General features: G+C 50.8%; 1 protein-coding gene across 1 annotated transcript in view; it reads right to left on the bottom strand.

Annotated features, from left to right (window-relative positions):
- TFCP2L1 (transcription factor CP2 like 1) overlaps nt 1-26,905 on the bottom strand; it is a 66,295-nt gene that overhangs the window by 11,274 nt on the left and 28,116 nt on the right. The window contains exons 3-12 of the mRNA XM_032250611.1: nt 16,603-16,679; nt 16,009-16,114; nt 14,881-14,987; nt 13,437-13,589; nt 8,798-8,908; nt 6,229-6,320; nt 4,494-4,542; nt 4,315-4,408; nt 1,614-1,704; nt 482-585 (exon numbers count right to left, since the gene is read on the bottom strand). Coding sequence (XP_032106502.1) covers nt 482-585; nt 1,614-1,704; nt 4,315-4,408; nt 4,494-4,542; nt 6,229-6,320; nt 8,798-8,908; nt 13,437-13,589; nt 14,881-14,987; nt 16,009-16,114; nt 16,603-16,679 — 984 coding nt within the window. The remainder of the gene's footprint in view (nt 1-481; nt 586-1,613; nt 1,705-4,314; nt 4,409-4,493; nt 4,543-6,228; nt 6,321-8,797; nt 8,909-13,436; nt 13,590-14,880; nt 14,988-16,008; nt 16,115-16,602; nt 16,680-26,905) is intronic.

Below are 26,905 nucleotides of genomic sequence, written 5' to 3'. Positions count from 1 at the left end.
TTGCTCCTAAAACAAACCAAACTGCTAGCAAAAAGAAGTAGCAGGAGCCCAGGCTGGCACCTTTCACCATGGCCACTGGGAGTGCTCAGTGGCAGCAGGGAGGCCGACAGCCACACCTCTGAGGTTCTCCAGAGCCTCCTCTCATTAAGAGCTGTGTAGGGAGCAGTGTGGGGAAACAAAATGCTCCAGAGTGGGCCTTCCTGGCTCTAATCCTGACTGCCACTCACTGGAAGCAAGACCTGGGGCAATCCCAATACCTTTCCAAGCCTCAGGGTGTGCACTGGGGCAGTGTCCACGCTGCAGGGTCAGACCATGCACCATGCAAGGAGCATGCACTGGGCTGCCCTTTCCACATGTGGGGATGTGGGAGCCCCAGGCTGTCCTGCACCATTCACTGGAAATGAACAGAGGCTGGACCGCGGGTTCAAAAGTGGCTGCCGGGCCCAATGTGTGGGTCCCAGCTCTGCTCCCCACAACTCACCACACAGGCTGCTGTCTCCACTGCCCTCCCGCTTCTGCTGCAGGGGCACTCGGTTCTGCTCCAGCTCCTGGCAGACATAAATGGTCATCTTTGGCCTCACATTCCTGGCAGGAGAAGAGAAAAATACAGAGTAGGTGTGGTGGACCAAGCGTGTCTGTTTCAGAACATTCCACGATGGAAACAACAGTGTGCAGAACTCGGGGAGGAAAAAAGACAGCAGTGGGGACGCGGAGTGGCTGTCATGGGGCGGTGGATGATCCTCCCAGGTCCCACAGCCTGCCCAGGGGTACTCTGCCCCAGAACACGAAGTTCAACGTACGAGACATTTTCAGGCAGCAATTAGAGCGAGCACTGTCTGTGGCTTGCTGTGCACCAAGTACTGTTCTCAGAACATGCATACTCATTTCATCCTCACACAACCTGCGAGGGAGCTAGGACCATCGCTCTCATTTCACATTTGAGGAAACTGAGGCTCGCAGGGCTAAGGGCTTTCCCTTCACTGCACAGCACCTTAGAGGCAGATCTGGGACTCCAAACTTGGCTCTCACTCTGAAACCATGATGCCCATGTGTGGCTATTAAAACTTAAATTCACTGAAGTTAAATAAAAATTTCACCGATCACGTCAGTCTCACGTGGTCAGCTCCACAGCCACACGTGGTCAGCATGGCTGCGAACACCTCTGCCGTGGCAGGAAGGTCTGCAGGACAGCGCTGCTCTGGAGTCTGCCCTGAAACTGCTGCATGCCATCTGACCAGCCCCAGTCCACAGCTCCCCTCAGGGAGGGGACAGCCGAGACCCAGGATCACACGAGCATGTGAGAACTTGGGCAAGTGGCTCAGAGGCCAAGATCCAGAGGCCAAGGTTCTCATCCAACCAAGAAGAGGGAGGGGTCTCCAGGCAGGGTCTGCAGCAGCCGGCCACATGGGCCACATCTCCCACTGCAGTGTCTCACATCCCTGCTGCGGCCTGGGCCCCTCTTGCCACACCTCCTCCTATTCTTGACCCCACATTTCAGGAGCCCTGTCCCCGCCAGCCAGACCACCCACCATCCAAGAGGATGAGGTAGGCGCTTCCCGCCAGATGCCACGTACACAGCTTTCGGCTGGCTTCCCAGAGAAACCAACACCTACCGGCCTTTGATGGCATTGAAGAGCCGGATCCCATCTGCAGGACCACAGATCTGAACCAAATCATCACGTGACATCTTCAGCAAGTCTGCACCTAAGCAGGAAGACAGGGACACCTGTTACATGGAGCACAGAGAAAGGACTCTGTCTCCAAGCACCTGCAGACCGAAGAGCACTGGGGGAGGGGGTGGGGAAGAGCCAGCTGCACCTGTGGTAGGCACCAGACATCTCATAGAGAGAAAATGGCAAAACGCTCAACACATCAGAAGATCGATCACAGCCCAGGAATTGCCAGTGCTCGCAACAGTGAGCAGAACAGGTTCCCACTGCCTGTCCCCCTTTCTTTTCTTTTCTTTTCTTTTTTTTTTTTTTTTTTTTGGAGAAGGCTCCCTCTGTCTTCCAGGCTGGATTGCACTGGTGCCATCTCCACTCACTGCAACCTCTGCCTTCCAGGTTCAAGTGATTCTCCTGCCTCAGTCCCCCAGGTAGCTAGATTACAGGTGCCCGCCACCACACCTGGCTAATTTTTGTATTTTTAGCAAAGATGGGGTTTCACCATGTTGGCCAGACTGGTCTTGAACTCCTGACCCCTGGTGATCTGTCTGCCTCAGCCTCCCAAAGTGCTGGGATTACAGATGCCTAGTCTTTTTTGTTTGTTTGTTTTTTAAGAGACAAGGTCTCTCTATATTGCCTAGGCTGGTTGGTCTTGAACTCCTTAGCTCAAGCAATCCACCACCTCAGCCTCTCAAAGTACTGAGATTACAGATGTAAGCCACTGAGTCTGGCCTCTTCTCTTTTTCTTTGACATAAAATCAGTATGCATAGATGTCATCAGCACAGGACACTGGCCATATGTGCATCTGTCTGTTTATGGAAGTACACGACTCACTGGATGCTGACCATCTGAATAAACCCCTGTACCCAGCACTCAGAGCAAGCTGTGGAACATTACCAGCCTCCTGTAGGCCCCTCATGCCAGTTACCACCCCGCACCCATCCAGGGGAACCACTATCCTGACTTCCTACAGTGCAGACACGTTTTGCATTCTCTCTAAAGTTTCTGTACATGGAATTGAACAGTAGGCACTCTTCCTGGTCTGGCTTCCCTCTCTCCAAGTCGTGTTTCACGGGGTACTTGTGTTGAATGTAGTGACAGATTGCTCATGCCCATTATTATCTATCATCATTGTGTGACTACACCACAATCCACACACCCACTCTATGTGGATGGGCCCTGGGGGTGTTTCCGATCTGGGATGTTATACACAGGCTCTCTGAACGTTCTCACACACATCCTTGTTCATTACACACGTGCGTGTCTGCCGGGTGCAGCCCCGGAGAGGGCTGCCAGGTCACAGGGTGTGTTTCGTCCTGGCAGATACTGCCAACAGTTTCCCAGAGGCTCGCATTCACCTACAGTTCCACCGCAGCACGTGAGGATGGGGCCACATTTAAAGGAACAGAGGAAGGCAACTATCTCATGGGGATAGAAGCAGGCATGGTGTGAGGGCTGCCCGTTCCTCAAAGCCCAAGGGGTCCCCGAAAGCCTGGTCCCACAGACTCTGCAAGCTACTAGCACATCAGCCTCAGTCGAAAGCGTGCCCAAGGCCACAATTCCCACCCCCTCCCCCTGCCACAATAAGATACGGTTTTAGGGACAATTCTATAAACGCAACGGCTTCCTTTCCATTGGGAGTAAAAGTCAGAGTTCTTCCAGGGTCCCCATCCTGTCCGCGTCCCTTGGTGCCTCTCTGACCTCTCCTCCCTGGGCCCACTCCACTCCACCCCACCTGGGTCCTCTGCTGCGTGACCACACAGGCAGGAGCCCACATGGTGGCTGACTGCTCTACTTTAGACCATGGCTGGCACTCCTCCCCTCCTCCACCCAGTCCAGCTCAGGGTCCCCTCTGAACCCCCCACCCCAATCACACACGTCACACCACACTGAAATGAGCAAGTTCCACATCTGTACTGACTTACAGCTGCAAGCTCCCAAGGACAGGGGTCACTGTCTAACCCCACCAAGGGGCCTTCCTTCAACAGGCTCTCAGCACTCCTGAGCTGAGGATGCATGAGCGCTGTTTCTCTTCTACCGCCACAGATGTCTGTGGAACCCGCTCCTTTAGGTGTGGCCGAGCCTTTACTGTGTCACTGTGGATGAACTCTACTCGGCGGCAAGGCTCACTGCTCAGTTCACCTTTGCACCCCGCAATACCTGGCTTGGGACTTCTGTCTGAGGGCCCATTAGTAAGGGCTCTGAAACCATGTAAAGAAGGAAGAGCCCACTTTCTGTCTCATCTGTGGCCTCACCTCCATCTCCCAGGTCGTGGCTCTGGAGCTAGTGTGAGGAGCAGTACTTGGGTAGGAAAAGCATCAAGAGCTTTGCATCACCCTACTGGCCTAAGGGGACTATTCCTGGACAGACCAGAGCTCACCCTCCCCCAGAGGTGAGGGGATCTTGACTAAGTCACCCAGAAGGTCCCCATAAAGTCGCACTCACCCAGGACCTTCTGGGGGCAGCATCTCTTATGCCTAGCACTTGGCCCAGGGTTGGGCACGTGAGCGAGTGAACCCACACTACCCCGGGTCTCCCAGCTGAAACCACAGCGCTGCCTTGGTTGAGAGCAAGTCCTAGAAGGTGGCCGGCCTTGCTAAGTGTTTCCAAGATGCCCCCGGGCTTTAAACGCGATTCGGAGATGCTCACCTGAGAAGCTGGCAAAAAGCCGGGAGAACTGCGAGAACCTGTTGCGGTGGAGCCACTGCTGGGCATCCTGGATGGAGGCTGATGGGAGCAGGTGCTGCGGGCAGAGGGAACAGGCCTTGAGATGGCGGCTCAGGGACCACGAGGGACCACCAGCCAGAGAGCCCTGCTCAGACACTTACGTCACTGCCCACGGGCAGGGCCTCCACTGGGTGGGTCGGAGAGGTGTTGCTGCAAAGGAAAAGGAACCAGTGATGAGGACAGAGGGGACTCCCAGGGCCAAGGTCCTGGCACCCAGCCTGGTGCTCTTACTTCCCATCAGGTGCAGGACTTGTTCTAAGTGAAATGAGTCCTCAAGAATTTCCTGAGTCATAGAAACACAGTAGGAGCCAACGGCCAATCCCTCAAAATCCCTAACTGAGCCTTCGGTGTAGACAGGAAGTTCTGATAGGCTACACTGTCCCACCCAATGATACTCCTCTACCCCGAGTAATCAAGTAATCAGCAGCACATCCCAGGCCCCTGCTGGCTGACCCCTGCTGGCCTTAAACTTGGAGATTCAAGCCCCAGCCCCAGGGAAGGGCAGGCTGACCAAGGGCACCCAGTGCCTCAGCACCGGGAAGGCTGCTGTCAAACCCAAGGGTCCTCCACCAAACCCTTTGCCAGGTGGTGACAGGAGAGGACAGAGGAATCCCACGGGGAGTTATTTTGCAGGGAACAAGCACCCGCGGCTTGACATCCATCCACTGTTCTGTTTTCTCCCGAGAGGGGTACACATGCTTCCTCGGGGGCTGGCTTGGGGAGGAGGCACAGACCTGAGCGCTCTCCAGGTGAACGGTGGCGAGGGCCGCACAACAGTGTGAATGCACTTAATGCCACCAGACTGCACACTTAGAAATGGTAAATGTTGTGCTACGTGTATTTTTCCACAATGAGAAAATGAGACCCCCTTACAGGGCTGATCCCCAGACCAGGAATCAGTGAAGACAGCTGCCACTTTTCACCAGTGTCTACGGGGTGCAAACATCATACACTCATTCCTCCCGACTCTGTGGAATTATTATTCCCCTTTTGTAGCAGAGAAACTGAGGCTCAGAGAGGTTAAGGAAATTACCCCCCAAAAGGTACAGATTGAAGACTAGGTCTGCCTAAATCTAAATCTAACACTATTTCCATGTCAACCCCCACTCCCCCGGGGAACTCCTTGGTAAAATCAAGTTCACAGACAATCTCGCTGTCCCATTAGAAAAGCTCTGTTGCTAAGCATGAGCTCCGAGAAACCTGCAGCCAGATATCAGACAGCCTCCCACCTGGCGCTCCCCTGCCTCCACCCCTGCTGCCAGCACAGGGCAGGCAGAGCCATCATGGTGACCCACGGCCCACAGCCCACAAGAGTCAGGAAACTGCCTGCAGCTCCAGCACATCGCACGTCCTCAGGGTCCATGTGGCCTGTGTGTCTGCAGAGCTGTGTGGGATGGTAATGAAGCCAGTTTCTGTGCTGTAAGGCCTGAAACCCAAGGCAGGGATGACCCTAGCCAGACCCCCACACCCCCACACTCAGTGAATATGTGGGACAAAGAACCAGGAAGGGCCTCCTTAGGCTGCTTCCTAAGGCACCACTGTCAGGAGGGCCTTTCTGCCCCAGAGGGCACCAGAGGCTTGGCTGTCCCAATGCACCCTCAAGCCAGTCCTGATTACCAGGTAAGTTCTGGGCTGCTGCCTCACCTGACAATGTTTACAGGGGTGTTTCTGAGAACTACAAGTTGTGTAAAGGCTAACGACAGACGTGGCTTCAACACGAGTTGGCCACCCTGAAACCCACACAGAAAGGAGAGGAGACCTAGAAAGGAAGACTAAGAAAGGAAACTACACCTGTCTTCATTCCAGGGAACCCAAAGAAAGAAAGGTGGGACGTACCCTTCGCCGAGGCCAAAGCTGCTTGGAGAGCCATTGTAGCTTGGGGATGGGGCGCTGTTCACCTGGTAGGCCATGTCGGGCCATGGAGAGCACTGCAGGAGAAAGCACAGGGCCGAGCTGGATCTGGAGAGCTGCTGAGCTGCGCGCCGCCGGTCCTCCCAAGCAGGCATGCACTGAGACCAGCGCATGAGACCCCTGACCTGTCCAACGCAGCCCGCGTTTACCCACTGCCCTTAATGAGCCCCGGCCAGGCAGGTTACGAGGGCCACACGAAGGAAGCCAGCAAAAATGTTCAGTAAGTCACCCCTGGAGCAAGTGAGGCATGGAAGGGGTGTCTCTGGGCTTCGTGGCGGTAAACCCAGAGGGGAAACATCACAGCCACGTGATTGTTGGGTCCACGAAAGAGAAAAAACAAAACCAGCCAGTTGCCCAGAAACAGCTTTTCCTGGCAGAGACAAATTTCATGTAAATGCCTGTTCCAGGGAGCACCAGACCACAGGCAACTTCCAAAGAAAAATAAGCAGTGAGAGTCAGTATTAAAACCTGTGCTATCCGAAAAAGAACCTGCCGACAGGGGCAGAGGCTCTTGCACAATCACCAAAAGCAGCTCCTCTCAATGAAATTCGACGGACGTTCATTCCATTTCAGGCATTCTGCTGGGGGCTACGGGAGATATACAAACATGAAAGATGTGATCCCTGCCCTCAAAAACTTTCTAGTATGGAAGCCAAAAACAAATGCACGTGGAGTCTCCCAAAGGGAGCAAGGATTTGCAGGTTCTGCCTGCTGGAGCAAGTCCAGGCAGCTGGAAAACGGTCATCTCTTGCCTTCCCTTCAGTGACACCTCTTCAGAGAGGGCCAGTTTGAAGCATTCCTGAAGATTTACTAACACCCACCAAACTACCGGGTTGGTAAATATTTAAATGTTGAAAGTGTGGGCTCAAATTTGTTGGTGCTGAATCCTGCAGCCAAGGAGGAAAGCTGAACTGCTGAGAGAAGAGGCAGCAGGCCCCACCCAGGGTGGGCTTTCCAGCAACTACACAGTACTGTGGCAAAGGCTTGGACAGGCCTGGCATGCGGCTCACCAGGACCTCTGTTCCCAGGGGGAGACAGCTGAGCAACGGAGAGGGAGCAGCTCAGTTAGGGAGAGAACAGTATCAGGAGGTGGAGAACACTCTGGACAGTGTTACCAGCACTTTGGGAGCCTGAGGTGCGCAGATCATTTGAGGTCAGGAGATCGAGACCAGCTTGGCCAACATGGTGAAACCCCGTTTCGACCAAAAATACAAAAAAATGGCCGGGTGTGGTGGTGCACACCTGTAATCCCAGCACTTTGGGAGGCCAAGGCTGGCAGATCACGAGGTCAGGAGACTGACATCATCCTGGCCAACAAGGTGAAACCTCGTCTCTACTAAAAATACAAAAATATTAGCTGGGTATGGTGGTGTGCACCTGTAATCCCAGCTACTCAGGAGGCAGGAGAATCGCTTGAACTCATGTGGCAGAGGTTTCAGTGAGCCGAGATCATGCCACTGCACTGCAGCCTGGTGACAGAGGGAGACTCTGTCTCAAAAAAACAAACAAACAAAAAAATCAGCTGGGCGTGGTGATGCGTGCCTGTAATCCCAGCTACTGGGGGAGGCTGAGGCAGTAGAATCACTTGAACCCGGGAGACGGACTTTGCAGTGAGCCACAGAGATCATGCCACTGCACTCCAGCCTGGGTGACAGCAAGACTGTCTCAGACACACACAAAAAAACAGTAGATGGGGGAGAGGAAGAGCGAGCACTTCAGGAATTCCCATGGACATATGGAGGGCTGGAGCAGGCTGGCACTGCTGTCAGGATTAATAGAAAATGCAACCAGACAGCAAAATATCAAGTGTTACACCCTCCAACCCACAGATCCCACTGAGAATGGAAAGCTGCAGGTTCCTCCCATGCGCAGACCTCCGCATGCGGTTATTCACTGCACCACTGAAACTACAAGAGCCCAGAAATGACTCCGCAGCCACCAACAGGCCATCACACACCATGCCATGCAGCCAGGTAAGGAACGAGAACGCTGCAGGGAACAGGCACCAAGATGAGCTAATAATCGAAAAAAGCGAGGTGTGGCAATGTACACTGTTGGCGTATAAATACAGGAATGGGGCAAACATGTGTCTACACTGGCTTTACCTGCACAGAAAGTTGGGCCAGATACACAAGGTTTCTGCCCTGGAGGGGAGAAACCATGAGGCTGGGACAGCACTGGGAGGGATATTTTCTGTTGTACACTCTGTTGTACCTTTTGAATTTAAAACCATATGAATACATTACCTACTCAAAAAAAAAAAAAAAGTAACCTAATTTGGGAAAGCACAGATGCAATCAAAGGCAGCAGAGCTGGAAGTTATTTTTGAAACAGCTCCCGGGCCACTAGGCCTTATCAGATGAACACCAGCTCCAGACACTGGGACCCACCACAACGGAATAAGCGCTCTCAGAAGTACTCACCCGAGATGGGCGATTTTCCAGAAATCTAAACCAGCCCTTGGAGGCTCTGTCCCTGCACCCAGCCGGCTCACCTCTGTGAGGATGGTGGTTTCATAGGATGGCTGGTATTTCTCCTTCTCCTGGGCTGTTCTTTTCTCCATCTTCTCCCGGTCAGTCTTCTGTTTCCGATCAGCTCCCTTCGGCTACAAGCACAGAGTACAGAGTCCAATTAGTCCCAAACCAACAAAGGCCCCAGCCCCCTATCCCTCTCCTGCTTCCCACCTCACCCAGGGCCTTGGGGCACAGGGAGGAACACAGGGGCAGGAGGCACCTCTCTCCTCTGCCAATCCACCTGAACGCTTCCCCATCTGAGGAACTCAGAACCTGTCATGGGTTCTGCACTCTGCTGCTCATGGGGAAAAGATTGTTCCCATGGCCACTTGCTTATGAAAAGGAACCCTGGGGACCCACAAGGAATCCCAGTGCATTCCTTGGGTTACCCAGGTAGAGCCAAGGGAAGTGGAAGAAGTACAAGCTGCTGGTCTGGATTTAGTCTGTGCTTGCCACCTGTGAAATCCTGGCCATAAGCTGAAGGCCTCCTTCCCCCAACTCTCAGGGCTCCTGCTAAGCCCCCAGCTTATGCTCTGTCTGCAGGGGAACATTTCCATCCAGAGAGAGAGCCTGCCAGTCGTGGGTGCCCTGTCACCGGAGCAACTTACAAAGGGTGTGCAGGCCTCACGGCTATTATTATTCCCTTCATTTACAGAGTGGGAAACTGAGGCTCAAGGGGTTCATCAGGATCGGAGAGGATCCAAGTGACAGTGCCCAGTGTGCCGCACTGCAGGCTGGCCCCGCAGGTGCCACTATGGGGGGCCTTCTCAACCTCGCTATGTAGTCTCCTAGCATTTACACCTCAGGAGCTCGTGCCTACTCCGCAAAGTCAGATGTAACGACTGAGCAGCGCTAGAACTGAGCAGTTTTGTTATGCACCCAGCAGGCTACGTGTGGTGGGCAGGTAATGATAAAAGCGGTTCAAGCTCCATGGCACCTTCAGGGATTTTCATTCCAGGGGGCACCTTTCTCAGGCTTTTGGGTCCCCCATCAAGTGTTTTTAGGGAGCATCTCTTAGAGCAGGGGTCGTCAACCCCCTAGACCACTACTGGTCCCATGGCATGTTAAGGACTGGTCCCCACAGCGGGAGGTGAGTGAGCAGAGCTTCATCTTCATCATCATCTTTATAGCTGCTCCCCATTGCTCACATCACCACCTGAGCTCTGCCTCCTGCGCCGGACCAGTGGTGGCATTAGATTCTCATAGGAGCACAAACCCTATTGTGAATTGCACATGTAAGGGATCTAGGTTGCATGCTCCTTATGATGATCTGTCACTGTCCCCCCGTCACCCCTGTATGGGACCATCGAGTTAAAGGAAAGGCTCAGGGCTCCCACTGATTCTATATTGTGATGAGTTGTATAATGATTGCATTATATATGACAATACAATAACAACAGAAACAAAGTGCGCAATCAATGAAATGCACTTGAATCATCCCGAAACCATCCCCATCTCTTCCGTGGAAAAATGGTCTTTCACAAAGTCGGACCCTAATGCCAAAAAGGCTGGGGCCTCATTGCCTTGGAGTGATGCCTGCCTGGATGAAGCGGGGTGGCGGGGGTCATACAGGGATGCAAGTGACAGATCCACTGTCCTGGGTGAGAGTAGGGGTGTAGCAGTCATACCCCCATGACCTGGCCTCCCTGCTCCACCTCCAGCTCCTGTCCCTCAGGAGACCCCTCCTCCCTGCACAGAGGATACAGGCAAGGCGGGGTCACAGCCAGACCACAGCTGAGCCTGCACGTGGGCATGCACTGGGCCTTCATGAGGCCTGCAGGGAGCTGGTTGCTCAGAGACGAGCCCTGCCTTTCCCTTCAGTCCCAGGGAGGGGCTCCAACAAGCCAGGTTTCCCAGGAATGGGGGTGACCAGTGGAGGGAGGGGTGACAGGCAGCTTGGCTTGGCTCAGCCTGGCTCATGCACACCAACTGCATCTGTTCTGCGAATGGGGGCGGGCAAGTGGGAGGACACACCCCTGGCATTCTGAGGAGCCAGTTTTGGGTGACGAGGGGCTCCTGCCACCCCTGTTCCCTGCAGGAGGTGCCAAAGCCTTCCTCGGGGCACTGAGACCAGGAAGCTTCTGGCCCAACTCCCCAAGCAACGCCTGGTGTGGGTCAAGGAGCCTGGTAGACAGAGCCCCTACTCCTAAGCTTCTGACCCAAGGCGCAGAAGGGGTACACAGGGCACCCCATGGGGGTGGAGATGCCTATCTCATTTCTCTCCTACTGCCCAGGACAGCGTCTCCCCCAGGGCGCACACTTTGAGAGCAGCAGAACTAACCTGACATCCCAGGTGAGGGAGTGAATGGCTACCTGAAGGGGGCCAATGCTGGCAGACCAGAGACACAGTCTGTACATGGCGGGGGTGGACAGAGCAACAGTGAACTGCAGGCTAGACAAAGACCACAGCACACACCCATGCAGGACGGTCAGATCCCAGAGCGGGCAGAAATACCACCATGCCATGCCCACTGCTTGGTGGAGATGGCCCACAGATCAATGGCTCCCAAAGTTGGCTGTGTTAAAGTTAATTCCCAGAACCTGTGAATATGTCACCTAACACAGCAAACGGGGAATCAAGGTTTCAGATGGAATTGAGATTGCTACGTGAGGCCGGGTGCCTTGGCTCACGTCTGTAATCCCAGCACTTTGGGAGGTCAAGGTGGGTGGATCACGAGGTCAGGAGTTGGAGACCAGCCTGGCCAACATGATGAAACGCCATCTCTACTAAGAACACAAAAAAATTAGCCGGGCACGTTGGCACATGCCTGTAATCCCAGCTACTTGGGAGGCTGAGGCAGGAGAATCACTTGAACTCGGAAGGCAAGAGGTTCCAGTGAGCTGAGATCGTGCCACTACGCTCCAGCCCAGGTGACGACAGTGAGACTCCATCTCAAAAAAAAAAAGATTGCTACACAACTGACATAATAGGAAGACTATCTTGGATTAACTGGGGAGACCCCATGTAATCAATCACAGTGCCCTTAAAAAAGGAAGAGGGAGGTAGACGAGGAGGCTTGGGCGGCCATGTGAGAAGGACCCAGCCTGCTCCTGCTGGCTTTGAAGACAAAGGAGGAACCGTGAACCTAGAAATGGCTTTAGAAGCTGGAACAGGGAAAAGCCCCGTCGAGAGCCTCTGGAAAGGAACACAGGTCTGCTGGCATCTTCAGCCCAGTGAGGACCATTCCAGACTCTGACCGCCAGCACCGGAAGATAATCAATGCGCACTGCATAAGTCATGAAATCTGCGGCCATTTGTGACAGCAGCATAGGAAACAAGCACAGCTCCCCTTGGAGGCCACTGCTCTGGCAGGAAAGACAACACACATCCCTCCCACCCTGGCCCCCATCACTGACTGACCAAGGCGTCCCAATCCATGGAGCTGGGCCAGCGCCTCAGAACCCTGTGCCCACAACCCTCAGGCAGCCTGGCTGTGTGGTCTCCTGAGTGCAAACTGTCAGCTCATCCTCGGCTTCCTCTACTGCAGCTGTGACGGCGTATTCCCAGATCACAGCCCGGTGCTCACTGCAGACCAGGCTGTGAGAAATGGCACCATTCCCTGTCTCCCAGGGTTGCCACCAGGTTGATGGTTCAACCTGTGGGCATTTATTCCCACATCCGTTCCAAGCCTGGGTCTTCCACAGGCCCGTGCCTTCAGTCTGGGGGAAGATCAGCACACACCCAGATTTCTAATGGGCCCTGTCTAAAGCAACTCCCTCTGGGGTCTCCAGCTCTGGCAGATGAAACTTTCTCAGCAGGCTCCAAACTCACTTGGGAGTGAAACAAGAGAAAGATGGAATGAGCACCAGGGCTGGTTACTCAAGGCAATTCCTGCCCAGGAGGTAGGTCCACTCCTTCTCTGCAGATACCTGCTAGTGGCCTCGGCAGACAGGGCCTACAGGGGCTGGGGGCTAGGGGGCTGGACCTGCTTGAACATGGGCTGCCCTCACACCCTGAGAGTGATGCAGGCTCATGCAGCCCTCCACACCTCCCTGAGGCCACACAGGACACTGAGCTGTATTGCTGGCTACTATCTTCAGGAAATAATCAGTCCAGATGGAAGAGATGGAAACAGTGACAGGCGACTACAGGGAATGAAGCAAGGAAGGAAAAGGGAGACAGTGTCCCTGAAAATGTTTCTTTAACAGGAAGCCATTGCAAAGAGAAAAATGGCCTCAAGCCCTAAACAGGAAGATCCGAGGCCAGGTCTCCAGCAGGGAGGGACTCTTGCTTTGATTTTTAAGGAGAATCCAGATGTGAGCACCTGTGGGCAATTATAGTGTGCTTGGGAGAAAAAAAAAACCCTAAAATGTGCAAATTGAATCATTCTAATAGAGTCGCGCTGAGGACCCACAGCCAGAATGACCTCCATGCCGATGCTTCTGCCAGAAGCTGAGCAGGTGCTGCAGGTGACAAGATGCCCCCGGCAGGGCAGCAGCAGCCTGTGATGCCTGGACTTGCAGCCCTTGCTCACTCGGAGTCCAGGTAGAAGCCATGTGCTAAAGGGACGTTGTGTTCCTTGCTGGGCCTCTAAGAAGAGTCTCCAGAGTCTCTGCGGATGAATGTGACCACAGGCCAGGCCAGGAACAGGGCAGAGCAGGGCAGCGAAGCCATCTTACCTTGAACACCTTGATCTGGCAGCTGGCTGAGTGCAGGTGCTCCGTGTACTCCCCATTCTCATTCTGCTTAAACGTGTCAATCTGCACTCGAAAGGGCACTCCCTTCTCGCCCCCGTGCTTCCTGGGGGTGAATTCTGTGCTGATGCAGTGCACCTGGGAGCAGAAACGTTGGGCAGGTGGCAAGGAGGCACCCAGCAGGACCCTGGATCACCCACGTGCCCCCTCTATGTGGAGGTGTCCTTCCCTGCTTGGTCAATGCGGGCCTGTTACACCCTCCCTGCTCTCCCTGACACGTCCATCAGGCTGACGGCCTCCCTGCTCCCCTGCCTGCAAAAGACACATCCCCCACACACCTTTATCTCTTTACTGTGGAGGCTCTGCCTGACCAGCTAAGTCCCCACCACTCCCCCAAGCCACTGACCCTGATAACATCAACCTAACTCCTCACCCAGGTTTCTTTCCCTTGGCAAATCCTACACTGAGGGCCGGGACCACAGCACACCCTGACAGCTCTCTAATGTGTCCAAGCTACTCAGGCCAGGCTGGAAGCATAACCAGAAGGCTGGAACCATTTCTGTATTTCTGGTAGGTTCCTACTACATAAATGGCCCTCGATATCAATGTATTGTTATAATACTACGATCATATTATAAAAATCTAATCTATAATTGTAATAATAACTGTAATAATCATTTTAAAATATATTAAGAATATTGTAATTGTAAAAAAGAGAGACAAAGAAAAGATCGCTAACTTTTACGAAGTGATTCCTCGAGACTGGGCCTGTTAATGGCTCTGTATTCATTATCTGATTTAGAAGATGGGAGGTTGGAAAACTAAGAGTCTCAGAAAGGGGAGGAGGCACAGCAAGCGAGAGAGCCGGGATCGGGCCAGAACCACAACCACAACGCCACGGTCACGTCCTCCACCACCTCGATCTCACATGGCATATACACCAGGAACTGATAACAAAATTCATTCAACAATGGAAACTATAATAGAAAAAATGTTTACTTTCAAATGATTTATGTTGGAAAATACTCATTTTAAAAAAACTTATATATTCTTTTTTTTTTTTTCCCAAGATTTGTTTAAAGGAGCGTGAGGTAAAGGAAAAGGGATTATCAAGGATTATTATCAGGTTTCTGTTTTCTGAACAGCCAGGTAGGTGACAGCACAATGTATATGATAGGAAACACTAAGAAAGAATCAAAAAACTTATATATTCTATGGGCAAAACCCAGATAGAATTCTAAAACCTTCCAACTCCTTTCCCTAAATAGGGACCAACGAGCTCTGTTTGACTCTTCACAACACCCATTCTCTCTCTTTCCTGCAGTGACAGGGAGGAGAAGCTCATCCAGATGGGTGAGTTTTGGGAAACTGCAAACAGGCCACCCCGAAGACTAGGCCTTCCCCTAGGGGGCAGTTCCCTGCGGCCCACCTGAATGAATGCCGAAGCTCTCTTCGCAGGGTCCCACAAAAACTCGACGGCATTCAGCTGGGTCGGGCTGGCCCTGGGGTCCAAGATACCAACAGACAGTGGAATATCTGCATACACACACACATACACAAAAGTGCAATTGTCAGCCTCGCCCTAATATTTACGGAAGGACCCAATTACAGGTCCCAATTCCTTCACCCCGATTCCAAATGCCAAAAGCTCTGAAAAAGTTTTGCGTAACTTATTGGATGGAAAGCCTGACCTGAACCACAAGTGTTATGTTGTCTTCACCCTATTTTGTATGACTCATCTTTTTATTTTGCTACAGAAATCTGTGTGTGGCTGCCTGTTGGGGATGTTCCCTGATGCTCTGGGTACACACACCGTATTGTCATTCTAGCTTCTGAATTCCAAAACCCACCCGGCCCCAAGGATTATGGATAAAGGACTGTGGGCCGGTCCCTAAGCCCCTAGAATTCCCTTTCCATTGCCAATCTATCTCTGTGATGCTCACAGTTCTCTTCAATACTTACCACAATCCTATAAGGCACCATCCTTCTGCAGAGGCTTCCTGGAACTCCCTGTGAGCACGTCTCTAAATTCCACAGACCTTTTTTTTTTTTTTTTTTGAGACAGAGTTTCTATCTTGTTGCCCCAGGCTGGAGTGCAATGGCACAATCTCGGCTCACTGCAACCTCCACCTCCCGGGTTCAAGTGATTCTCCTGCCTTAGCTTCCCAAGTAGCGGGGATTACAGCTGTGTACAGCCTGACTAATTTTTGTGTTATTAGTAGAGACAGGGTTTCACCGTGTTGGCCAGGTTGGTCTCGAGCTCCAGACTTCAGGTGATCCACCCGCCTCAGCCTCCCAAAGTGCTGGGATTACAGGCATGAGCCACGGTACCTGGCCAATTCCACAGACCTTTCTTTTCCACTGAAAAAGGGAAAAGGTCCTCCTTGAAGGCAGGACCCAGTGTATGGTCAGCTCTGCAAGCTCCCGTGGGTTTTTACACAGAGCAGGCACAAGCTAAAATGCCTTATTGGCACAGGTCCTGGTGGCATCCAGGAAGAACCCAATGTGGCCTGGGTGCCTCGAGCCTTGCTTGGCTTCTCCTGGCCAGGAGACTCACCAATGTCCAAGATCCGGTCCCCGGGCCGGCTCCACCGCCAGCCCTCCAGCTGCTGGTGCTCCGTGTACTGCAGCCGGCGGTCATGGAAGACCACGCGGATGATGCTCTGGGGAGGGAGGCCAGCAGGGGACACGTGACTGTGCGGGCCAAAAGGAACCCACCTGCTTTCCCTGAGCCACAGCAAACCATCCACCTTGGAGGCCCCTCCCTCCTAGAGTTTCCTTTCCCAGTTCTCAAGCTTCACCCCACTTCCCCCTTCCTCAGACTCCAGTAACACTAACGATAGCAACAATAGTGATGACTACCATTTGTCCCAGTATCACTAAGTGCTTTATGTCTAATGTATTAGCCCTTTTGTGCAGATGAGCACAGTGAAGCTCAGAGAAGTTCAATGCTGCCAGCCCATCTAATCCCCACCTGGACATCAGGCTCCAGAGAAGCCAAACAGACGCTGCGTCTCACCGCTGAGGGCTGAGCTGAACCCGGCCTCTCCCTAACCTTCCAGCTACTCATGCCCAACCCCAGCAAGCCCAGGACCCACACCCTTACCAAGCCCGTCTCCCTGAGGCGGTAAGAATAGCCTGTGAGGCTTACCTTGACATATTTTGTGTTCAGATCTTGAAAGTCTCCCAGCTTCCGATTCTCCAATAGTCGGATTTCGTAAGACTGACCTGGATGGGGGTGAATGGGACATTTTCCATTTCTGAGTGTTTCTAAATTTGGGATTCATCCAGCTAGCAGCCTTCTCAACACCCTCCGTGCCCACCCAGGCCTCAAGGCCCTGAGAAGCAAGGCAGAGAAGAAAGCCCACAGCCAGCTCAGCTCACTCTCTGGACTGACGTCAGTCTGACCACCCTGCCTGGTCGGGCCTAGGATACCCCAGGCAACATACCGTGTGGCCCTACTAGAGACAGCACCTCTACAATCTTCAAAGAAACAGAATTCAGGAAAATACAGTTAGCATTAAAATCACTGAACACAAACTCATAAGCCTTTACAAACCCCCAATACACCACAGCTACTTAAATTCACATTACAGGGTAAATATCCAACCATACCCTTTCTGAGAGTAAGTCCGAAGGAATAAAGAAGCCTGTTAAACATTGTCTCTAATGGCAGAATGCAAAGCGTGTTCCCCAGTTAAAAGAATTCCATGTATTTGAAAGGGTATGGAGATTATATTCAGGGACACATAACCAGCACAGGCAGGTGAAAGGATATAAATGGAACCAACGTCCACCCATAATAACAGAACATTTAAAAGCATCTATGAAACCTGAAGGAAACTACACACATTTTATTGAAATATAAAATACACCATGAATAAATAGGATACACCATGCTCCCAGAAGGGAAGGCCATTGTATATAGATTATATATATATATATAGCTGCCAATTTTCCCCAAATTAAATGTTAAACTACAATTTTACAAGACTCTAGCCTATATCATAACTTAATAAAGGGTGTTTTAGAAATAATACAATAAATTATTTAATAATTTGTATGGTAAATCTAATTTGCTTTTTAAATTTTTTATTTTTAAAAATTATAGACTCTTAAAAAGTTATAAAAATATGGCCAGGCGTGGTGGCTCATGCCTGTAATCCCAGCACCTAGCTGAGGCAGGTCAATCACTTGAGGTCAGGAGTTTAAGACTAGCCTGACCAATATGGTGAAACCCCGTCTCTTCTAAAAATACAAAAATTAGCCATGGCGGCGTGCGATTGCAGTCCCAGCTGCTCGGGAGGCTGAGACAGGACAATCGCTTGAACTGGGGAGACGGAGGTTACAGTGAGCCAAGATCGCACCACTGTACTCCAGTCTGAACAACAGAGACTTGGTCTCAAAAAAAAAAAAAAAAAATAGTGCCTTGTGCCATGGAGAATGCGTACCTTGTGCCAGCATCCTCCATGACAGCATCTGATGGAACCACGGTACATTACCAAAACTACAGCCCTTTCTTTGATTTCTAGGGGTTTTGCACATTCCCTCTCTCTTTTTCTGTAGGCTTGTATGTGTATAGGTCTATGAAATTTTATAACACGTGGAGACTAGCTTTTTCTTTCAGAGTGCAGATCCTCACCGCAAATACCAAAACAAGTTATCACTGGATTGAAAAGTCAATTTCTTGTGGAGGAATAGGGACGATGTTGATCAAAGGATACAAATTTCCATTAGGTGGAGTAAGTTCAAGAGATCTATATACAACACGGTGACTATTGTTAATAACAATTCATTGTATTCTAGAAAATTGCTAACCATCTATTTCAAGTGCTCTCACACAAAAAAAATTATAAATGAGGCAATGCGTGTGTTACTTAGCTAGATTCAACCAATATACGATGGATACGTATTTCAAAACATCATGTTGCACATAATAAATATACACAATTCTTATTAGTCAATGTTTTTAAAAGTCAATTTCTTAAGGTTTTATTTTAACATGAATGACTATTATCAGACACTCAAGAAGGAAGAACGTTCTGAACCTAAAACCAATGAAAGAAAAGGATATCTGGCTACATAAAATGTAAGATGACTTACATGCATGAATGTGAAAAACTTAATGCAAACTAGGAAGAGCAAACCCCGTGGCTATGGGCCATTTATTTTATTTTATTTTTGAGACAGGGTCTTGCTCTGTCACCCGGGCTAGAGTGCAGTGGCACCATCAAGACTCACTGCAGCCTCAACCTCCCTGCTCCGGCTGTTCTCCCACCGCAGCCTCCCAAGCAGCTAAGACTATAGGCACATGCCAGCATGCCAGGCTAACTTTTTATTTTTTGTAGAGACGAGTCTTGCTGTGTTGCCAAGGCTGGTCTCGAACTCCTAGGCTCAAGTGATCCCCCTGCCCTGGCCTCCCACAGTGCTGAGATTATAGGCACGAGCCACCACCCCTGGCCAAGAGTCATTATATAGCTCAAAAAGCAATTGATAGTAGTACTAAGACACCCCTGTAGTGAGTTGAATGGTGGTCCCCTAAAAGATATGTCACATCCTAATCCCCGGAACCCAGACATGTGACCTTATATTGGGAATAATAGTCTTAGCAGATGTAATTAAGAGTCTGAGATGAGGAAGTCACCCTGTGATCTGGGTGGTCCCTCAATCCAAGTGTGCTTATAAGAAACACGAGCAGAGACAGAGAAGAGGGGAGGCACCATGTGACCACGGACGCAGAGACGGCAGTGACGGGGCCAACAAATATCGAAGCTGTGAGGTCTCCCCAAGATCCCCCTGCCGAATTTCTGACTGCTAGTCTCCAGAACCGTGAGAGAATAATATGTTTTTAAGTTAATGCATCTGTAATTAACACGTTTGTGGCAACCTGTTACAGCAGCCACAAAAAACAAATACACTCCCACCCTCACCAACGAATAACAGAATGGACAAAGAATACGAAATTTAATCATTAAATCATTCATTCCAAATGTTTGCTCACGCCTACAATCCCAGTGCTTTGGAAGGCTGGTCTCCAACTCCAGCCCTGGCAACACAGTGAGCTGCCGTCTGAGCAACAATTTTATGCCAAGTGCGGTGGGTGGGAATCCTAGGAACAGGGAAGGCAATGGAGCCACACGGCGTGGCGCGTTCCTGGAGTTCTCACCACAGCTCCCCACCAGCCACAACGCTGGCCAGGCACAGCCATGCCCACTGGGCCAGACTCCATCTCAGCCATTACGAAAAGTCTCTGGTCACATGCCAGTGAACACCTCTTGACCACGACAAACACCAGTGCTGCTCATGGTGATGTGCTGGGCGCCCTTCCCATCAGAGGGAAGAGGACCAAACCCCAAACTCTGGTCCTATCCACTTACCTGTTCAGGAGACGTGGCTCCTAAAAGGGTCTTCTGCCCTATTCAACATGACCAACTTTCTGAAAAAGCCAGATTGCACACATTTCCAGGCTCCTAAACCAAGAGTCCAACACTTCTTTGACATCGACATAAAATGTGCCTCACACACCCTAACTGGTTTTTCCAGTGTCCTCTGCCTTCGGTAGATAAAGAATGCAGACAGCTGCCCAACCAAGGTCCAGGTGGTCATTAAGTGAGTTTACGAGTGCCCTAGGGCCCAATTAGCACTGACCCCAGGCTCTGCAGGGAACCTCAGCTCCCGCCAAACAGCAGGCACCTCCTGTCCTGTAGAGAGCAATTTCCAGGCCTGCACAGAAGGGGCAGCCACTTGGAGAGTAAAGCCATTGAGTGAGGCGTTAGGCCCAGGATCACAGCTTCTCCTGGGCCAGGGATCGTGGCCACATGAGCCTTCTCCGTTAGCAGTGGAGTCCTGATTCACACACTTCACCACCAAATCTTCCTTTCTATCCATGCAGATGGACGTCCAGTCACCCTCTGCGTTCCTACCCCCATGCCAACACAAGTGGGCCCAGGCCGACCTCCCACCCGACTCACACAGCACAGTGCCATCCCAAAAGCCATGCAGAAGGTCACCACCCACAGTCACACACAGGCTGATGAGTAAGGTCACACAGGCTAAACTGACCTAGGGTACATGGGCATTTCTCTGCGGCCGGTATCACTGCTGGGCGTGGGTGGAGCCAGCACAGTGGGCCGTGAGAAGGCGCGGGTTGTGTCTGTTCTGCTCATCATTGCGCCATCTGGCACACAGTAGGCACTCAGCAAATGCTTCCATGTCATTTCACCCTCTTTACACTGCTACAGGGCTGCTCTCTGTTAGAATTACAGGGTTTGCCAAAGTGACACATTCCTGCCCTCAAAGGGTTGGCAATCCTCTGGGGTACATCAAACAGAATGGGAAGAGCTGTACTATAACATTTACAATTCCGTAAGAGGCAAAGGAGGCCCCAAAGTGAGCAACAGGCATCCAGGACGAGGCAGGGAGTGTCAGACAGGCTTGAACCAGGAGATGAGAAAACATGTGATATGGGCTTTGAAGAGTGGCCAAGATTTTTGCAATTCAGGGAAAGAATGATAAAGAAATCCCAAAGCCAGTCTGATGCGGTGGCTCACCCCTATAATCTCAGCACTTTGGGAGGCCAAGGCAGATGGATCACCTGAGGTCAGGAGTTCGAGACCAGCCTGGTCAACAGGCAAAGCCTTGTCTCTACTAAAAACACAGAAATTAGCTGGGCACGGTGGCGGGCGCCTATAATCACAGCTACCCTACTCAGGAGGCTGAGGCAGGAAAGTTGCTTGAACCCACGAGGCAGAGGTTGCAGTGGGCGAAGATCATGCTACTGTGCTTCAGCCTGGGCCACAGAGCGAGACACTGTCTCAAAAAAAAAAAAAAAAAAAGGAAGAAATCCCAAAGCAAAACACAGCCAGGCAGAGGGGGAGGAGTGCCTCTAGGGAACAGCAGCAAACAGCTCCACTCACAGGGCGCTTCTGTGTGGCAAAGCCCACTCAAGTAGTCACCCCCATGGCTCTCCAGCAGCAGTTAGGATCACTCACCCTACTGGATGGGGGAAGCAGAGGCCCAGAGAGGTTACCTGACTGGGGCAAGCTCACACAGCTCATAAGTGGCAGAGCCCGGATCAGAATCTGTCAGTTTCCAGAACTTAACCATACTCGCCACCTCCACCTTCTGGGTGTTACTTGCTGGGCACAGGACAGCTGTAGTTGTCCATGATTTCCTCTCAACCGCTCCTTTCTGGAAGGCATCCGCTTCCATTTTGCACACAGGTTCATGTGTGCCAAATGTCGTATGGTGCAACTCCCCAAGTTAAGATTTTTGTTTGTGTGTTTCCTACATTCTCAACAATGATCCAGGAGGGAAAACAAATCATTATAGAAGGTGGCAGTAACGCCTGTTCTAATTTAAGAATTGTAAAATGGGGGGAGGGGGGCAGGGGAAGCTGGTCTTAGAATCAAGGAAATAGGCTAAAAATAACCAAACCTGAATTGTCACGCAGCCATGTGGCAGTACACTGTGAGCCCTATACGTACATCATTTCACTCAGTCCTCGAGAGCCCTATAAGAAAAGTCCATTGTTGCCCTATGTCATAGATGAGGAAATTAAGTTCCAGAGAGGTGAAGTGTCCTGTTAAAGATCGAACCTGGTCTATCTGATGCCAAAGGTAGAGCACGTGGCCACTAGACCACCCCTTCCACACCTGCTAGACTACTGCACATGACGTTTCATCACTGCAAAGGTCCTACCTGGCTCTAATATTCAAGGAGTGTATCTATTACATTTCCCCTGAACTTCTTGATACTCATTTCATTTCGGGACCTTCTTCTATGCATCTAAGCCCTCCCACTTCTCCTAAGGCTCCGACCCTCCTGCCCCATGCCCTAGAAGTCTCATGGATGTGGCATACAATTTGATATTCATTTCCGTGCAATACACTAGTTCCCCCTGAAACACATGTTGCCATACTCTGAACATACTGAAGTCATGGCAACTAAAGCCATGTTGTTTTGGCACGGAGACAAAACAAAGGAAAGAACAAGAAGCCAGACTAGACTTCCTTATTGGGAAATTTCATATATGACACTATAAATGAGGATGGGTCCATCTCTTCTCAGTACTGTGCGATAACTGGTTATCCATATGAAAAAACTAACCCCGACTGCATCATATATGTAATAATTTCTGGGTGGGCTGGGCACAGTGGTTCACACCTGTAATCCCAGCACTTTGGGAGGCCGAGGCGGGTGGATCACGAGGTCAAGAGATCGAGACCATCCTGGCCGACATGGTGAAACCTCGTCTCTACTAAAAACACAAAAATTAGCTGGGCATGGTGGTGGCCACCTGTAATCCCAGCTACTCAGGAGGCTGAGGCAGTTGAATTGCTTGAGCTCCGGAAGCAGAGGTTGCAGTGAGCCAAGATCGTGCCATTGTACCCCAGCTGGTGCGACAAGAGCAAAACTCCAACTCAAAAACAAAAACAGCCAACCAAACAAACAAACAAAAAAGACAAAAACACAAAAAATTAGCCAGACGTGGTGATGGGTGCCTATAATCCCAGTTACTTGGGAGGCTAAGGCAGGAGAACCACTTGAACCCAGGAGGTGGAGCATAGGTTGCTGGAAGGTTGAAGATGCACCCAGCAGAGACTCTGGCATACAGGAGGTCTCACAATGGCCCCAGGAAACCTCTGCGTCCAGCAAGAGCTTCAGCAGGAGGTAGAAGCATGCTGGACATGCAGTGCCTGGAAAGGCTTCAAGGCAACTCCCTCCCAAGTCCTGGCCCAACCCTACACCGTCAACTGTTAAAGGCCTTTTAAAAGCTAGCAGGGTAGGAGGCCCAGGTTGCTTTGTGATGAAAACTTGCCAGCAGGTAGCTGCCAGCCCAGCCCAGAGGAGCCAAGGTGACCTTGGGAGTGGCAGGGGCCGGGGAGGGACAGTGGCAGGCTCCACCCGCCACCCACCTCCACCACAGGCTGAGCCCAGTGCTCCCCCCACCTCCTGCCTCCCCTCCAGTTATAGCCCGAGGGTGAGGGCATCCAGGCAGCACTCCCTACCCAGGGGAGGGGTAGGGCTCCTCAGCTAGATTTAGGCTGCCACACCCTACCACCCTCCCAGAAGGATGGCCTGGGTCCTGCCCAAGGGCCCTGAGTCACACAAATGGGTGTGGAAACTTCTCTACTCCAAGCTTACATCTGTGTTCAGGCTCCGCCCCCTTGCCCCACCTGCCTGAGGAGCAGCAGGGAGCAGGGAGGAGGCTAGACACAAGTGCTCAACGCACCTTTGTGCTCTCCCTCTTCCCACCTGCAACCCATATGTCCAACACCTTCCAGCCCGAGCATCAGCACACCTTCCCTGTGAAGGGCTGCATAGCAACGGGCTTCGGCTTTGTGGGCCAGAAGATCACCCACAACTACTCGACTCTGCCACTGCAGCCAGGAAGCAGCCACACACCACACAGGAATGAATGGGCACGGCTGCGATCCATTCAAACACTGTGCTTTTGGACACTGAACTTTGAATTTTCATATAACTTTTCTTCTTCCTGCTGACTTCCTTCCTTCCTCCCAACTTCTTTTGGCACTTTGCAACTTTGCCTGCCCCTCTTCCTTGAATGAGGGCTAAGTCATAGCCCTCCAAGAGACCATGGAAACAGGCCACCAGTTCACCCAAACCAGGTCACCCCTACCCCCAGCGCCATGGACAGTCTGGTATGTGGTCAGGTTTTAGTTAACAGTAGCAGAATTTGATGTTAAATTCCTTACAGCAAATAACAGAACTGGAACTTGTCAGCCAAACCATGAAGAACACGAAAAGATGCTCCACCTTACTAATGTAAAGAAAAGCCAAATGAAAGCAACACAGCCAGCACCTGATCACCTGCCAGATGGCAAAACACAGATCACTGGCATCCCACCAAGACAGAGATGTAGGGAAATGGGCCCTCACCTCACACATGCTGGAGCTGGCAGATAACACGCTACAGCCTATGGGGCATTTTGGCAGTACCCATCAATATTAATAAGCACCCAGCCTAGGGCCCAGCCATCCCATCACCAGGACTCCAGCCTACAGAACTTACATGCTTAAAAAATCTGCACAAGGCTGGCTATTCAAAGCGGCAGTACTGCTACAGCACCAAACTGGAAATGAGCAAAATGGTCAGCAATCATGCTATTACTCAAACGCGGAGCCATCACAGAGGAAGAGGTGCTCGCCTTCACCCAGTACTGCTGTTAGCATGTGCACCACCTGCGTGGACCACTGAGGACTCAGCTTCATCTACTTCTTGTCCCTGCCCAAAGAGCACCGCCTGAATCTCATCACGAGGAAACAGGCAAACCCAAAAGAGAGACCACCTACAATCTCCTGGCCCGTACGCTTCAGAAGCATCAACACCATAAAAGACGAGGCGAGACTGAGGATCTGTCCAGACTCAAGTGGGGTCAGGAGAGGGGCAACTAAACCCAACGTCCAGTCCTGAACTGGGTCTGGGTCAGGGCAAAACCTGCTTTGGGACATCAGAACAACTGGCCCTATTTTAATAGGGATGGATGATAGGTGAGGGTGTTATATGATGTTAAGTTTCCCAAATTTGATAATGTACTCGCGGTTATATAAAAGAATGTCTTTGTTCTGAGGAAATACACGCTACAGTATAAGTAAAGATCATGTTGTCTGGCCAGGCGCAGTGGCTCACGCCTGTAATCCCAGTACTTTGGGAGGCCGAGGCCGGTGGAGCACCTGAGGTCAGGAGTTCGAGACCAGCAAATATGGTGAAACCCCATCTCTAGTAAAAATACAAAATTAGCCAGGCGTGGTGGCTAATCCCAGCTATTTGGGAGGCTTGGGAGGCTGGGAGTAGGTGGATAATCCCAGCTACTTGGGAGGCTGAGGTAGGACAATCACTTGAATCTGAGACGCAGAGGTTGCAGTGAGCTGAGATCGCACCTCTGCACTCCAGCCTGGGCAATAAGAACGAAATTCTGTCTAAAAAAAAAAAAAAAAAATCACATTGTCTGCAACTAACTCTCTAAATATTCACGGAGGAAAAAATATATGTAATAGAGATGTCTACATCAATAGCTATCCCTAGCTATACATCCGTCTGTAGAGCTATAATATATACACATCTATAGATAGATACACATACGCATAGGTACATCTATATCTATATATGTATTATATAGAGAAAGAGACTAGATAAAGTGTGACAAAACATTTAAAAACTGGTGAATCTGGTGGAGGATATACATACTAACTTTTTAATTCTTCTATAGTTTGAAATTTAAACCATAATACTTTTTAATTCTTCCATAGTTTGAAATTTAAAATTACTTTGAATTAGAAGGTAAAAAATAATTTTAAGGCTGGGTGCAGTGGCTCACGCCTGTAAACCCAGCACTTTAGGAGGCCAAGGCGGGCAGATCAAGAGGTCAGGAATTCAAGACCAGCCTGACCAAAATGGTGAAACCCCGTCTCTACTAAAAATACAAAAATTAGCTGGGAGTGATGGCATGCGCCTGTAATCCCAGCTACTCAGGAGGCTGAGGCAGAAGAATCGCTTAAACCCAGGAGTCAGAGGTTGTAGTGAGCCAAGATCACGCTATTGCACTCCAGCCTGGGTGACAGAGTAAGACTCCGTCTCAAAAAATAATAATAATAATTTTAAACTTAAGATGACGAGAAAACTCAGGCAGACCTAGATTGTTATAGATGTGAAAAGTCGTTCACCATCACACACATGAAAAAGCAAGTTGCTGAGTATGTATATAGTGTGACTGCACTTTTGTTTTAAAATAAGTTATACTCAAACCCATATATTTGTAAGTCTAATATATACATCTAACAATGGGCAGAGAAGGACTTTACCCTGTTAAATTAGGTACAGCTTCAGAATTGGCTTAAAAAAAAAAGCAACTAGGGATATACTGCATCTGAATCTGAAAAATACAAAACAAAGAGGGGCAAGCATGCCACACTGTTCCAAGTATATAATGGATGTTCACACGACAGTGATTGGTATTTATTTTCCCAGTGTCAGGCTGGTACCCAAAAGCCAATCAGACAGGTAGGTATTTGGGGAAGACAGTCCAGTTTATTAGTGCACCAAACACATGCAGACCATGTAAGACAGGCAGAGGCCCCATCAGGGTCTCACTGGGAGATCACCGTGAAGAATCCACAGTACACTATCACTATGCCCATTTCAGAGATGAAGAAACTAAGGCCCAGAGAGGTACTGACGTGCCCAAGGTCGCAGTGCAAGTTAATGGCAAAGACTCAGTAGCCTACGCCCTGGCCCAGGACAAGAGGGGAAAGGGAGCTGGGGTCACATCAGCTCCACCACCAGGGTTGAGTCACGCCCTCCCACACTGTGGCTGCAGGACCACAGGTGAGTTCTTAAACCTCCCGGCATCTCACTCTCAACATCTGCAAAATATTCTCTGCAGAAGTCTTGTGAGGATTAAATGAGGTAATATATTTCCCGCCCACATGTA

Source organism: Sapajus apella, unplaced genomic scaffold (genome assembly GCF_009761245.1).
Source record: "Sapajus apella isolate SASKATOON/1434 unplaced genomic scaffold, GSC_monkey_1.0 scaffold72, whole genome shotgun sequence".
NCBI classification, from domain to species: domain Eukaryota; kingdom Metazoa; phylum Chordata; class Mammalia; order Primates; family Cebidae; genus Sapajus; species Sapajus apella.
The sequence above is the reverse complement of the archived record's forward strand: the minus strand, read 5'-3'. Positions and strand labels throughout refer to the sequence as shown.